General features: G+C 40.6%; 1 protein-coding gene across 1 annotated transcript; it reads right to left on the minus strand.

Moving 5' to 3' along the window:
* Nucleotides 1–3,116: 3,116 nt before the first annotated feature.
* Nucleotides 3,117–6,718, minus strand: LOC139798335 (beta-microseminoprotein-like). Its single transcript, XM_071748810.1, has 4 exons — nt 6,602–6,718; nt 4,955–5,054; nt 4,367–4,469; nt 3,117–3,486 (listed from the first exon to the last, which is right to left on the minus strand). The coding sequence occupies exons 1-4, from the start codon at nt 6,602–6,604 to the stop codon at nt 3,357–3,359; spliced, it is 336 nt and encodes a 111-aa protein (XP_071604911.1). The 5' UTR covers nt 6,605–6,718; the 3' UTR covers nt 3,117–3,356.
* Nucleotides 6,719–14,117: the final 7,399 nt, after the last annotated feature.

Consider the following 14,117-nt stretch of genomic DNA (forward strand, 5'->3'; position numbering starts at 1 on the left):
ATGATCTGTGACTCTGGGGACTCTGACAACACACTGTAGTGCTGAAGCCACTCAGAACACCAAACTCAGTGTACCCAGTCCATTCATGTATTGATTACTTATTTTTGTCCCATATCATGTTGTGTTTCTTTGTTTTTTGTGTACAGGGTGATGAGTGCTTCACTCATGTAGGCAACAGGTATCTCCTGACCTTACAACCCAGTAATGTTATCTATAATGTACCTTGGTTTTACAGTTATTACAGAAAGTCTGCACTTTTGATTATGAGAAGGGACAAGTGTTTTAAGAAAAGATGCAGACAAACAGCACTAAAATACACAGTGAAGTGTTGACACAGAAACACATTGTAGGTATAGAAGAAGGAAATTTTATCTTGGTGGGAAAGGTTTTGTTGACTTTGTGGGCTCATACACCCACAAACCTCCAAATCTGCCCTCACACCACTCCTGGTATAGAGATTAGCAAAGAATACTAAATTTACAGGCAAGAGGCACAAACAGTATGAGTGGCTTGCCACAGGTAACTTGTGGCACAGAAAAAAATTGAGTTGAGGTCTCAATTCAAGCTGGGAATCTCAAACTTGAGACAACATTATAATCTCTGATCAGAGTCCTAGTCCCTGGGGCAAATTTCAGTTTTAATTAAATGAAGTTTTGGTGGGATACAAAACATTTTTCTTCCCTGTTTAGTTCTTTGGGTAAGCAAAAATCCCTCTTGGAAAAGCACAAATGCATTTTTTAAAAACTTGGGGTAATTTCTCAGCCAGCCTGGAAAATTCTGTCAGGTCACAATCCCCAGGTGAAAGATTAACACTAAGCAAGGGACATAGAGACAAAGAAGAAGATCTAAAGAACCAAACACAAATACCAGGCTGTGTTTGGAAGGAGGAGATTGCTCTCTATGCAGTGTGAGTAGCACTGAGGGAAATAGGCAGATACTACAGCAGCCAGAACGAGAAGTCTGGAGACTGTAAAACAAAATTGATAAATTCCAAATCGGTGATTCCAAACCCAGCTTGTTATTCCAACCCTGCAGGTGATTAAGCAAATGAAGATCATAAATTTATCAAAAAGTAGGCTTTTTTTGATGGAGGCATGAATTACAGAGTTAGCTATGGACAGGATTGCTGTGGAACTTTATGGACATTGCTCTGGCTCTGTGGAACTTGTATGGTACAAGTGGACCCTGTTCTAGCCTTCTTGGGATTGGAAGTATTGGCATTTGGTCCTCCAGAAGGTACCAAATTTGTGCAGTCTTTTATCTTTAACACAACCTGCATATGCATGCACAAAATGAAAGGAGGTTTAAGTCCAGTTTTATGCTGTTGGTTACTTATTTCAGCAAGTAAGGCTTAGTTAATTCTGTACATACCCCTCCTACACTGTATTTTAGCTCAATTTAGAGATCAGGATCGGGTTTCCATTTTCTGAACTTGTTAGTCACTGATTCCATGAGGATAAAATGCAGTGGTTGGATATTATTGCATGGACTTTTCTGATGTGAAGGCAGCCACATGCATGGCATATCTTAGCTGATGGTTTCTTGGTTTTTTTTTCTCTCTTCTCTGCTGTTTTCCACTGTAATGCATACAATCCTACCTCCTGTTATTCCTTGTTCTATACCTTTTGTTAGTGGTGGGTTGACTCTGGCTGGTTGCCAGAACCTACAAAGCAGCTCTATCACTCCCTGTCCACTCACTGGGCAGCAAAGAGAACATAAAACAAAAGACTTAGGGGCTGAGATAAGGACAGGGAAAGATCATTTACCAATTACTGTAATGGACACAACAGACTGAAAGTCAAGTAGTAATCAACAAGCAATTTCCTTGTGGTGAAGGATGGAAAAAGGAACCAGTACCTCTCTATGATTCTGTTTCCCTTGTCTTTGGCAGTTTATAATGAAAAGGATTCAAAACAGATGGAGAGAGATACATCATGTTGCTTTCCTACAGCTGGATCATAATCATGAATGAAAAAAAAAATGTTACCTGTGACAATGCTCTTAAGCATTTTCACTCTCAATAGACTGATTTTCCAGTTTATAACAAAAGAGAGTAAAGATTCCTGAGCATTATTGCTCAGATCGTTTTATTTATAGGGAAAATAGTTTCAGTAGTTCCAGATACTGAAATAGTAGAAATAGAATACTGAAATAGAAAGCCCGCTACAATTTCATGTTAAAACTATAAGATCTATTAAAAAACAAAAAAATCTGGAGAGAATTTCTGAAACTCAGTGAAGCCAGAGTATTCTCTAGAGCCTGTAATTCATTGGCCTGGTATACTGACCAGAATGAACTGGGTTGCTTCTCTGGTGTCAGCTCTTGTTTGTGCTGGGCAGTTCAGATTCTGCTCCAAGTACCTGTGGTGGAGAAGGTGCCCTTGCTGTGGAAGGGGGGATTTCTCCACCCACAGATAACTTCTGGAAGAATGTGTTCATCACATTGATCAAAGGTGCTGGGTTTTCCCAGCCCCATAACCTTAACAAGTGTGTTAAGCATGAGATCCAAAGCCTACACTACATTTTGTGGTTCAGTCACTCATGTTTTCACTGCTGCTGTCAGCAAAGCCAAAATCTTGCACTGAGAAAGGCATCTTCATCTGCAAGAAAATTGGCACCTAGATTCTACAGAAACTCTTGGAACTCTCAGAAGTAATAAGGCTCCAAATTATAAATAAATGTCAAAATGAAGTACTAAATGGGATGACATTCTGTTTAATTTAGAAGTGAACTATTTATCTGTAGATCACTTAAATGCAAGGTCTTACTGGGGAACTACTAAAATTAGGAATACGAATATGACTTTACAAGATAATAAACTGACTTCCATTAAATTTAGAAGAAAAATGTAACCTCAGTTTGTAAAACTGCCCCAAGGGAAAACCTAGAATGCTGAAATAACTCCAGTATCACATGGCATGGTTCTAGACTACAACAAACTGGATGTTGGTCTTGGTGTGTGCACTTCTCAGTGATTTGAGTTAAAAAATAATCTGTGAGGCTTGTGCCAGGGTACTGGTATATGGCATGTTGGGGTAGTGAGGTGAATACTTTCCTTTCCAAAGAAGGTGATATTGTCCCATGTTATTACATATAAAGAACGACCATTATGAAGCATTTATGCATGTTTTATCTGGATTTATTGTCTTGTGATACCAATGCAAGTAGTGACAGAATTAAGACACATTTGATTATGCATCTTGTATTCTGAATTAGAACAACTAGGAGATTAGAGGTGAACTGCTGAATTACTCTCTCTTATAAGATTTCCCATGTCTTTGAGCATCTCTGTGATGGCAAAGCACCTGTAGGAAGGTGGAATTCTACAGTGCAGAGAGGTCTGGAGCAGGTGGGTTGTTAGCCTATACGTGAATGGACAAAACACTCCTTCGAGGGGTCACTCTTCTGCACCACATCATAGTCACAGCTGGTCTTGTTGAAAATGACTTTACAGTTCTCTTTATCATAACCAACAGGAGTATGAAAGCTGTCATTGGCAGAGAAAGCAAGTGTTAGATTGAGCAATAACATTTCTTCTTCAGTGGTTCAGTGATTATTGCTTGAACTAATTCTGAGTGAAATATCTCTGTAATTATGGCTAATCCCAGCCTTGGCTAACTTCAGTGCCATCCATTGTACAGCTTCCTGTGCCTCAAATGATGCCTTGCTGCACTGCACAGCACTGATGTGCCAATGTGATCACCAGTAGCATAGGGATTTATAGCAGAGCACTCTCCAGTGTGACCTATGCGTGGTCTTGGTATATTTTATCTCTTTTCCATTAGTTTTTCATTACTGTCAGTTTGTCTAGAATGTGGTACCTCTTATCTGATAAATTGTCACCTGAGTGAAGGTGACATTCATATTGAAGACATTTTGGCCCTTTGAGAAGATAGGATAAGAGGAAAGGAGGATGTTGGAGATGGGTACTTCAGAGCAGAGCCTTGGGTCACTAGGGTCAGTACATTCACTGGAGAAAAACAACTCCAGAAAGGAATTCAGGTCATCATAAGCCCTTTAGAGGACCTTCACTTAGGTCACTGTGGAAATAAAACCTTCTTACCCTCACTTTCCCTGCTAAGAATAAACTTAACTTCAGGGTAAGAGAGGTTCACAAGTTCAAAAATTAGTCAAGCACAAATTGGATGTGTCTGGAAGGGTTTGTGTCCACTCCCAGTCATCAGAAAGAGATTTAAGGTAAGCACAGCCAAGGATCCAAATGGTCAAGAGCTACGTGTGGCTTGCCCTAGCTCTGTGACATGGGTGAGTAAGGGCCACTTGTGCTCTCAGAAACTCAGTTATCCCCAGCAAATGGAAAGCTGTGGTTTTCCTATGGGTAAGGATGCTGCTAGGAAGTTCAGACTTACAGGGAGCAGCAACTCATTGCATGTGAGCTACAGCTGCACCTGTAGCAATTTTCTGTCCTTGTGGTCTCTCCAAAGGGATACAGCTTTCCATCCAGGATACAGCCTGCATAAGACAGCAGCAAGAAAACCATGTTCTTTAAGCCTCCACATAAAAGCTGGAAGTTTAAAAATTATTTCAAGTTTTCTGAAAATGTTTTTCTTACAATAGGAAAGTAGAAGTAATTGTGTTTTCCAGGTTAGTACCTGGACTCTTTTGAGACTACCTGAACTAGTTTCTATTTTCATTTGCTAGAGACAGTTTCAGTGTCACCGACCTAGGAGCAACCAAACACCCACTCAAACTTCAGTATGAACTACTCTCAACTCCTGCTTCATGTGCTAGAATAGCAATAGCTACCTATCACCAATAGTTGCAACCATACATAGTCCAGGGGAAAACTTTGCTTTTGGCAACTTGGTGCTAGAACTCTCCTATCTGTGTCTCTCTGACATCTCCATCCTCCCTTGTATTTTGAGCCCTTCCTTACAGCTCCACATAGAGCTGACCTGGCCCAGAAAAGTAAGTGAGAGAGCCTTCCCAATTCTTACCTTCAACATTCATCCCTGGCTTGTTCAGTTTAGAAAAGCAGTGTGCATCACTCAGTGTCACTATGATGCCCAGTGCAACAAGGAAAGCCAGAAAGCTCTTCTGTAAAAGAGACACAGAATCCATGGTATGAATTTAATTCCACTTGATTATCTTTGTTCTCAAAAGCTAAGTCACCAAACCTGAAGAAAAAGTTAGAAATACAGGCCAGGATGCCATTGGCCTTCTTGGCCACCTGGGCACACTGCTGGCTCATGTTCAGCTTCCTGTCAATCCAGACTCCCAGGTCCCTTTCTGCCTGGCTGCTCTCAGCCACTCTGTGCCCAGCCTGGAGCTCCCCATGGGGTTGTTGTGGGCAAAGTGCAGGACCCGGCACTTGGCCGTGTTGAACCTCATCCCGTTGGAATCAGCCCAACTCTCCAGTCTGTCCAGGTCCCTCTGCAGAGCCCTCCTGCCTTCCAGCTGATCCACACTCCCCCCCAGCTTAGTGTCATGTGCAAATTTGCTGATGATGGACTCAATCCCTTCATCTAAATCATCAATAAAGATATTAAACAGAACTGGTCCCAACACTGATCCCTGGGGGACACCACTAATGACTGGTCACCAACTGGATGCAGCCCCGTTCACCACCACCCTCTGGGCCCGGCCCTCCAGCCAGTTCCTAACCCAGCACAGGGTGCTGCTGTCCAAGCTGTGGGCTGACAGCTTTTTCAGGAGAATGCTGTGGGAGATGGTGTCGAAGGCTTTGCTGAAGTCCAGGTAGACCACATCCACAGCCTTCCCCTCATCCACCAGGGGGGTCACCCGATCATAAAAGGAGACCAGGTTGGTCAGACAGGACCTGCCCTTCCTAAACCCGTGCTGGCTGGGTCTGATCCCTTGCCCATCCTGCAGGTGCTGTGTGATTGCACTGAGGATGATCTTGTTTGGGTATAGACAACCCCCCAGGAAAGCTTAGGCAGGGAAAGAAGTAGATGTTACTTTCTCCCTGTATTTATAAATCTAGATAGAATCTAGACAGAAACTCCTTAAATTTCTGTGAAACTAATGCCATTCCTGAGATTCTCATCAAAGGTAGTAATTAATGTCTCTACCTTTGGGGATTATGTAAGCATAAATTAGAGGAAAACTGGGCCATAGGGCCTTGTCTATCTAATTAGCATTACCTAACTGTTGATTTAGGTTCTGCAAACACATTTGGAGGCCTGAAGAGCTGAAACAGGACATAGCTTAGATCCAAAGAGAAATGCAGACAAAATGTGTATTACACTTTTCATTGCACAGGGACTATATTTCAAATTGTATTTCAAATAAAAGTTTTAAAATCATAGTCCTAAATGTTTGAAAAATTCTGAATATTTTCACAAACATTTCTGAGAAAAGGATAACAGCAAACAAAAGACCAAGAAATACACATTCAGTTTATTGCAAAGAGTTACACATCAAGGAACAAAATTGATAGTAATCTTAATAAAAGTATCTTCTTTCCCTTGCATCTTGCATTTTTATAAGATATATCCTCATTTAAAAATGTGTAACTAGGGGTTTCTCTTAAATAACCTTCTTTTGCAGTTTTAAATTAAATATCTTAAATTAAATATCTAGCTACCTCCTCATTTTTAAGAAAGCCGAAACCTTTAACTTACCATTGTGGAATGCCTGGTTTCCAAACAGCTCCAAGTTTCCAGAAGAGCTCTGTGAGTGGTTTATGTGGTATCTGAGAGCAAACATTTTATGATGCCTTTATGTTGAGCAATTCAAGTCTAGAAAAAAAAAGCTTACTTAACTGCAGTGCACTTATGTTGACTTTTATGAAGAAATCACAGAAATTGCACCAGCTGGCAATGAGAAAATGTTTGATTCTTAGAGCACTGACCTGGGTAAAAGGCTGAATCCGGAACTGTATTCCTTGGAAGCATTAGGATTAGAAGAAACAACTTTTTTGTTAAATGAAAATACTGATAGTTAAGCTCCAAGCAGTATTATACAGTTTGGTGTTTTATAGCTGAGTCAGGATTGCATGGTGACCAGTTCTGCTGTCAGTGAGCTGGAATACACTTGGAGTAGGGAATGAGGTACCAAGAGCTCAGGGAGCTTCCACATACTCATGTTTAGTGCTGCTGTGTGCACTGTATTACTGGAGATACTTGACCATTACCAGTATTAAAACCTCTTCCTATTCAGATCTTTGTCAAATCTGGATCACATTTCACCATTTATCTTTATCCTCAACTAAAATGAGGATTTCATCTCAAATTAGAAGCCTGCTGTTGTTCCTTAGAGACTGTTCAGGCTTTGACCTGAATAACTCTGATAGAGTATGTGATCACTTTTATATGTGCAAAAAACTTTCACCAGCAGTGGTAAATTTCAGAGCTCTTGTCACTCTGCTTTCTCTTACTCCTACAGCCTCTTTATAGGATGACTTTGACCATACCTATGTTTGGGGGGGAAAAAAAACAAACTAAAAGATGCTTTGTTATAGACACTGGCAAGCAATTTGAAACTTGTTCTTATAGGAACAAATAGATTTACACCAGCTACAGAAATTTTGGCATAGGATTTTAAGCTTACGTTTAGAAACTTTAGACAAATACATCAAATAAAATTTGGCTGTACTACTGGAATTTTTTTTAGGAGTAAAAATGTGAATAATTTGGAATGGTGAAATGATGGCAATAAAAGCGGAGGGGAGGTTGGGGATGGGAGTGGTTATGTGGTGCTTAGTTGCCAGCTGGTGTTAAATCATGACAGCACTACCTGTTTTAAAACTTGATTCATGAAAATCGTGTTTATATCATTGAGAAAATTCAAGAAATCATCCTCTAATTCTGACATACTGGATGATATTACTTTATCTTGAAAATTTTCCTCTCATCTGTGCTTAGAGAGTGTCCATCAGCTTATAAATTCTCTCAGGTGAGAGCAGTGGTTTTGGTCTTCAGTTGTATAGCACAGATCTCATTTCATTCTTAAAATTAATTTCTGAACAGTCTGCAATATGAGAGTATCCCATTTCAAATCTTAGTATAGAACAAAGTTTGAAAGCTTGTTAAGTGTTTTGGAAATTACTCCAGATATTTATGAAGACCATAATGCCTTTCCTGTGTAGATACCTAGGGAGCACACCTCCTGTCTTAAGCACCATATTGGTCTAGATACAAAACATTTGCTTTCCATCCCAAAATTCTTCTTAGGGACATTTTTTTTAATATAGAGTTAATGTTTTAGAGTTTCTAAAAATCACTATTCCTACAAAATAGTTTGCAAACTGTATCAGCAGTGATTTTGTATTTTCTCCTGGACCCCATTATTGAAAGGTTTCATACAAGTGTAGACAAACTATACATCATGTGCACCACCCTATGGCTTGCACCAGCCTTACAGCATTCCCTTCCCCCCTTCCCTTCACCTGCCATATTCAGGGTTTGCTATTCCCAGGTCATCCCAGGCCTGACAGAAACATTTCTGGTACTTCTTTAGTGGGTTTTGATACAGAGAACACCTTATTCTTCTGCCAATGTGTTTGTTGTTCTTTTGTCAGTGTGATCAAGGTAGGAGAGCCCTGCTAGCTGGGCTGGTGGGCTGAGTACCTTTGAATCTCCTGCCTCAGGATCTGCAGATCCTTCTTGCTTTTAAAAGAATTTAGTCTCTATCTAAAATATTAGATCTGGCTACATGCCCAGGGAGTTGCTTCTTAACTACACTTTTTTCAGGAATTGTTTCTTCCATAGCACTGACTGCAGTAATTCACTTTTCACCAACTGTTGTATAACACAAAGAGAAAATTGCCTGACTGGCCCTCCCATGAGAAATCTGTCATCCTTGTGATCAGCTCAGCAATTTCTGATCATTTTAATATCTCTATGAAGTTGATAGCTGTTTTATGAAAAAACACAGTGTTATAGGTCTGTCTTTTCTAAATGCAAGAGTACTAATGATCACGAAACATTTTTAAGGCTTTATTGGTAGGACAGGTACTAAGGATTTCATACTTACACCTTACCTAATTTAATGCTGCTAAACAAGTCTGGTCTCTTTCAGCTTTTCCACAAGAATATTCTCTGAAAAAGACACCTGGAGAGCATTCTGAAAAGGTTATCCTGCCCAGGATTATGGTATTATTTTTGTAGTGGTTAGAAGTACTTCTCAAGGACCTACTAAAAAGCTGGTTGATTAGGGGTGATGAAAAGGGATATCATGCCATTTACCCTTGTCCTCCCCCAGATCCTGCTTCATGACCTGCTGGCAATTTGCAGCTCAAGGTAATCTATTGTTACCAGGCCATTTATCAAATGTGGTTTTAGATCTGGAGAGAGAAGGAAAAGCCTAATTCCTGTGGCTTAACCTCCAAGCTAGTTAAGCTGATGTAAAACCTGGTGGATGCTCTTCCTCTATTTTAAGTGTCATTAAATATTTGTTAATTTACACCAAGTAATAGGCTTAAGTAGAAGTTTGGTAATAGTAGTATAAGGAAATTCCCTCTCAGCAAAAGATAAACTGCTAGAGAGATTAATTTTAATTGTCATTAAATGCTTTTTCATGGCTTAAATGAACTAATTTGAATTCATTACTCTTAAGGAACTCTGGAGCATAAGCAAGAGTTTAGAATAGTTTTTTTGGAGAGAAACACCAAATTATAGTCTGCTAGCCTAGATTTGCCACTGTTGTGGGTCAGGAAGGATCACTTCTGTTCATCAGGGTTGATGTATGATCTTTGCTGCAGCCCATAATCAACAATTAAAGTCATGATCTTTTAATAACTTTAGAGGCAATGTTGCTCTCATGGGAATGAATTCTCTGAGCATTAATTTTGGTATGCCTGTAGAACTGCCCTGCAGCTTTCTTTCCTTTGCAGCTGCCCTCAACTATTTATCTAGGTGAGCATAATTCTGATGTATCATGGTTCACATAAAAAGGAATATACTTTTCCTTCCTAAATGTAAGGTTCATGTTCAACCTCACCAAGTTTCAACCACCCTAGGTGGTTGAAGGTGAGTGTTGTGGTTGATACTGTAGGGGGAGGGATGACATCCAGAGACTAGAGGGGTGGGCTCCTGTGAACTTCATGAAGTGCAGCAAGGCCAAGGATGAGGTAAGGGTAAGGGAAATCCCAAGCATGGATACAGGCTGGGTGATGAGTTGATTGATAGCAGCCCTGCAGGGAAGGACATGGAAGTATTTGTCCATGAAGAACTGAATATGAGCTGGCAACATGAATATGAGCAACCCAGAAAGCCAATGACATCTTGGGCTGCATCAAAAGCAGTGTGGCCAGGTAGCTGGGGGAGGTGATTCTCCTCTCTGCTCTTCTGAGACCCCACACTGAGTCCTGTGTTCAGCTCTGAGTCACCCAGAATTAGAAAGACGTGGACCTGCTTGACCAGGTCCAGAGTAGGATCACGAAAGTGATCAGCAGGCTGGAGTACTTCCCCTGTAACGACAGGCTGAGAAGACCTGGAGGTTTTTAGTCTAGAGAAGAGAAGGCTCTGTGAAGACCTTATAGCAGCCTTAAGCCTACTTAAAGGTGACCTACAGGAAAAGTGGGGAGAAGCACTTTGTCAAGGAGTGTAGTGATATGACAAGAGGTAATGGTTCTAAACTGAAAGATTTACATTAGACATTAGGAAGAAATTATTTACTATGAGGGTGGTGAGACACACAGGTAAATAAAGCTCGTATACATTGCAAATATTATTTTTATAGGTCCAAAGTCTACTGAGGAAAGTTGGGAAATTCCCCTGAACTTATGCAGCCTTCAGATTAGATCTTAAGGCTTGGATCAAGCAAAGAACTTAATCATATCCTGAGCTTTAGCCATGTGACTGGTTCTATTGTTTCCAGCAGAGCTGCTCCTTGTTTCAAGAACTTGCTTGGTTCTTGGAAAGAACAAACCTGGAATGTAAGTTCACAGTCATTCTGGTTCTGTGATGTTTTATCAAATATGATACATCATCTGATATGAGAAAGTTAATTTCTTGACCTGTTTACAAAAGTAGGAGGGTAGCAGTGTTTCACTGGGCCTGTGAGCTTCATATTTGTCATGGTTTAACACTGGCCCAGCAATTAAACTGAATAACAGATGCTCTCTATTAACCCTCCTCCCCCCCCCCCCAGAAAAAGAAAGGAGAATAAGCGAGAGAGACTTATGGGTTGGAAACTAAACTGCACAACTTTAATGAAACAGTAATGATAAATAGGAAAAATTACTAAATACATACAAATATACAAGAAAATCAATACCATGTTCTTTCTCCTTTCCCCCAGTAACTCTCACATCACCACCGAGGCTGCAGGGCAGCCCTGGGAAAGTCCAGGCTGGACTCCTGTAGTCGGCAGCAGTTGGGAGCTGGAGGCAGGAACACACAGATTCAGGCTGGGATGGATCAGGACCACAGGCAGATGAACAGATGGAATCCTCCCAGGATGCCAAAGCAAACAGGGACAGGTGAAGAAGGGGAAGCAGGAAGGGGTTTGACTCTCATGATCCCTCAAATTTATACTGAGTAGGACGTGTAAGGGATGGAATACTCTGTTTGGTCAATTTTGGCATCTATCTTGTCCATTCCTCCCTAAGGAAGGATTGCAGGTGTGAACTCTTTCCTTCTTTTCTCCTTCCAGAGGGCAAAATGTTCCTCAGAACTGAGCAGTGGCCTTGGTTCTGCACACCATTCTCTAGATGTAAGTATAAACATCAGTGTTATCAGTCCTAGAAGCAGATACTGAGAAACTTGCTGTTAATTTCAGCAAGTGCAGCTACTTACAAGAGCCTTAGCTGAAAGCAAAAGTACAAGACAGAAAATTACCTTTATCCTGGCCCAAACCAGGACAATATTTTAAAGTTTTGCTGAAGATTGGAGGAGAAAACCATGGAACTATAATTCAGGAGCTATTTAGTTTTTCATTCTGATACTGACTTGATGTATGACTTAGGGTGGCTCCACTCAGTGTGTTTCAGAGGTTATTACCTGACAGCAGAAGACCACAGAACCCAGAGGTAGAACCCAAAAGTCACCTTCCCCCTACCTCACACACTAGACCTTCCTACCCCACACTTAGGGAACTCCAGAGTAACAACCATCCTCCAAGACCATGATTTTACTATCAGAGATGAATTTTTGGGATCAAAGAAGGATCAAACACACATGGGGAAAACCATGAGCCAAGAAAGTCATATGTCTCTGAGTCCAGGTTCCTTTGGAGGATTACCAGTTCTGCAATGATTTATTTCTTAACCTCCTTTAGGATTTCTGAACTGAGTTTTTTGCCTGCTTGCACAACAACTAATTGCAGTAAGTCATTTGACTCAGAGAATGGCATTAAGACCTTTTAGGTGACACAGGTAGTCACAGTCTGCTTATTTCTGACACACAGGCTATAATTAATTATTTTAAAGGAAAGCTGATGCTGAATTCCCTGAAATGAATAAATACACTTGTAGGGAAGTGATGTGTTCTGTCGTTGCATTCATTACCCATCAATGAATCCCAAGCAGGAGGAGAAGTACATCTGAGGGCTTCAGGCTCCTGTGCTGTTCCAATGACAGCACATGTGTACTCATTTCTAGGTACAGACACTCCCTTCTACACTGTGTGCCAGAGACTAAGGCATCTTCAAGGCCTGCCTGCTCTCATTATCTGCCTGTAGATAATAGAGGTGCTGAGACTGTCTCCTGGAGGCTGGGGAGTTCTGGTAATTGCAGGGCTTGGACAACGCCACCTGTCCATATTTGTACCAGACCTCACAACCTAACCTGTGCATGAGAATGAGGAGTGGCAGGGAACATGAAGAACAATGCATAAACTGTGTTTGGGTTCTTTCTTGTGTGATATAAAAGCTTATCTTTCAATTGTAATGACTTTTTCCTTTGTTTGCATCCTGTTCTAAAGTTATAAAAGCATATTTACTTTCTGTTAGCTGTTGGAGAAGCTGGCTGTGGTATTCTTTCTCATTGTTTTACCTTGTAAATATTTGTGAGGTTAAACAAGTGCTGTTTCTGTTTAAGCTTTTGTTAACACTTCTAGTGTAAGGCAAGAGAAAGCAGTACTTCTGTAAAAGTGTTTACTCACAGGAAAAAAAATATACACGGGCCAGCCACATGGCATGTCATCACCCAGATTATCAAGTAGAGAGAATTATGTTTATACTTAATGTGATGTTGAGATCCTACATCTTTATCCATTGTAAACTCTGATTTCTTTATGGGTAAATGCTAATGGGAATTTAGTAGCCACTTCAGAAAAACAGTTTATAAATAAGAGAAAAATCAGACCATCTTAACAGTCCTGTATAAGGAGTATTTCTAGCTATTTTACAATCTTGTGTGCGTGTTACAAATCATTCTGACTTTAACAGAGTTGAATATGGCCTAGCAGTGAATGGGTGTAGCATACACAATGACTTCCTTACAGTTTTCCATGACAAAACAATGTGCTTCTCAGTTTGAGAGCAGTCAGGATCCATGCCAAATGAAAATGATTGCTTTCAGCTCTGCTGAAGCTGTGAAGAGACAGTCAGCTGTGATCATACCTAACAAACATGCAATACAGCTGCTAAAAGTTCTGTCCTGTGGGCCTGTGGAAATTATTGTGGACATCCAGAGGTGACCAGGTTCATGGGAAGGAAGAGGCAGCAGCATGTACGTGAGTGTGAAGATGATGACCACAGGGCTAGAGCACTTCTCCTATGAGGATGGGCTGAGAGAGGTGGGGTTATTCAGCCTGGAGAAGAAAAGGTTCCAGGGAGACCTCATGGCAGCCTTCCATTACCTGAATGGGGTCCTAGAGGAAAGATGGGGAGGGATTTTACAAGTTCCTATGACCCTAATCTAGCAATATACTTCAATTATCTGGATTTAGCCATAAAAAATTGATACACGAGAATTTGGAGATCTTGAACGTTTTTTTAATACTTAAATTGAGAACACAAGTAGGAAGTAAATCACCCCATGCCCTGGTTCTTAATGAAGTCTTCTGTGATATCACTGTAGTCAAGTGCAATAAATAAAATCCATCTGCTAATACCAAGGGCTGATCCAAACTGATCACTTACAATGAATTCTTAAGTTACCATCTGGAAGGATTGATTATTTTATTTTTATTTCCTTTCTGGTAATTCACTTGAAATACAGAACATAAGAAATACAGAGGTCTGAGGTTTTTA

Source organism: Heliangelus exortis, chromosome 7 (assembly GCF_036169615.1).
Source record: "Heliangelus exortis chromosome 7, bHelExo1.hap1, whole genome shotgun sequence".
NCBI classification, from domain to species: Eukaryota; Metazoa; Chordata; class Aves; order Apodiformes; family Trochilidae; genus Heliangelus; species Heliangelus exortis.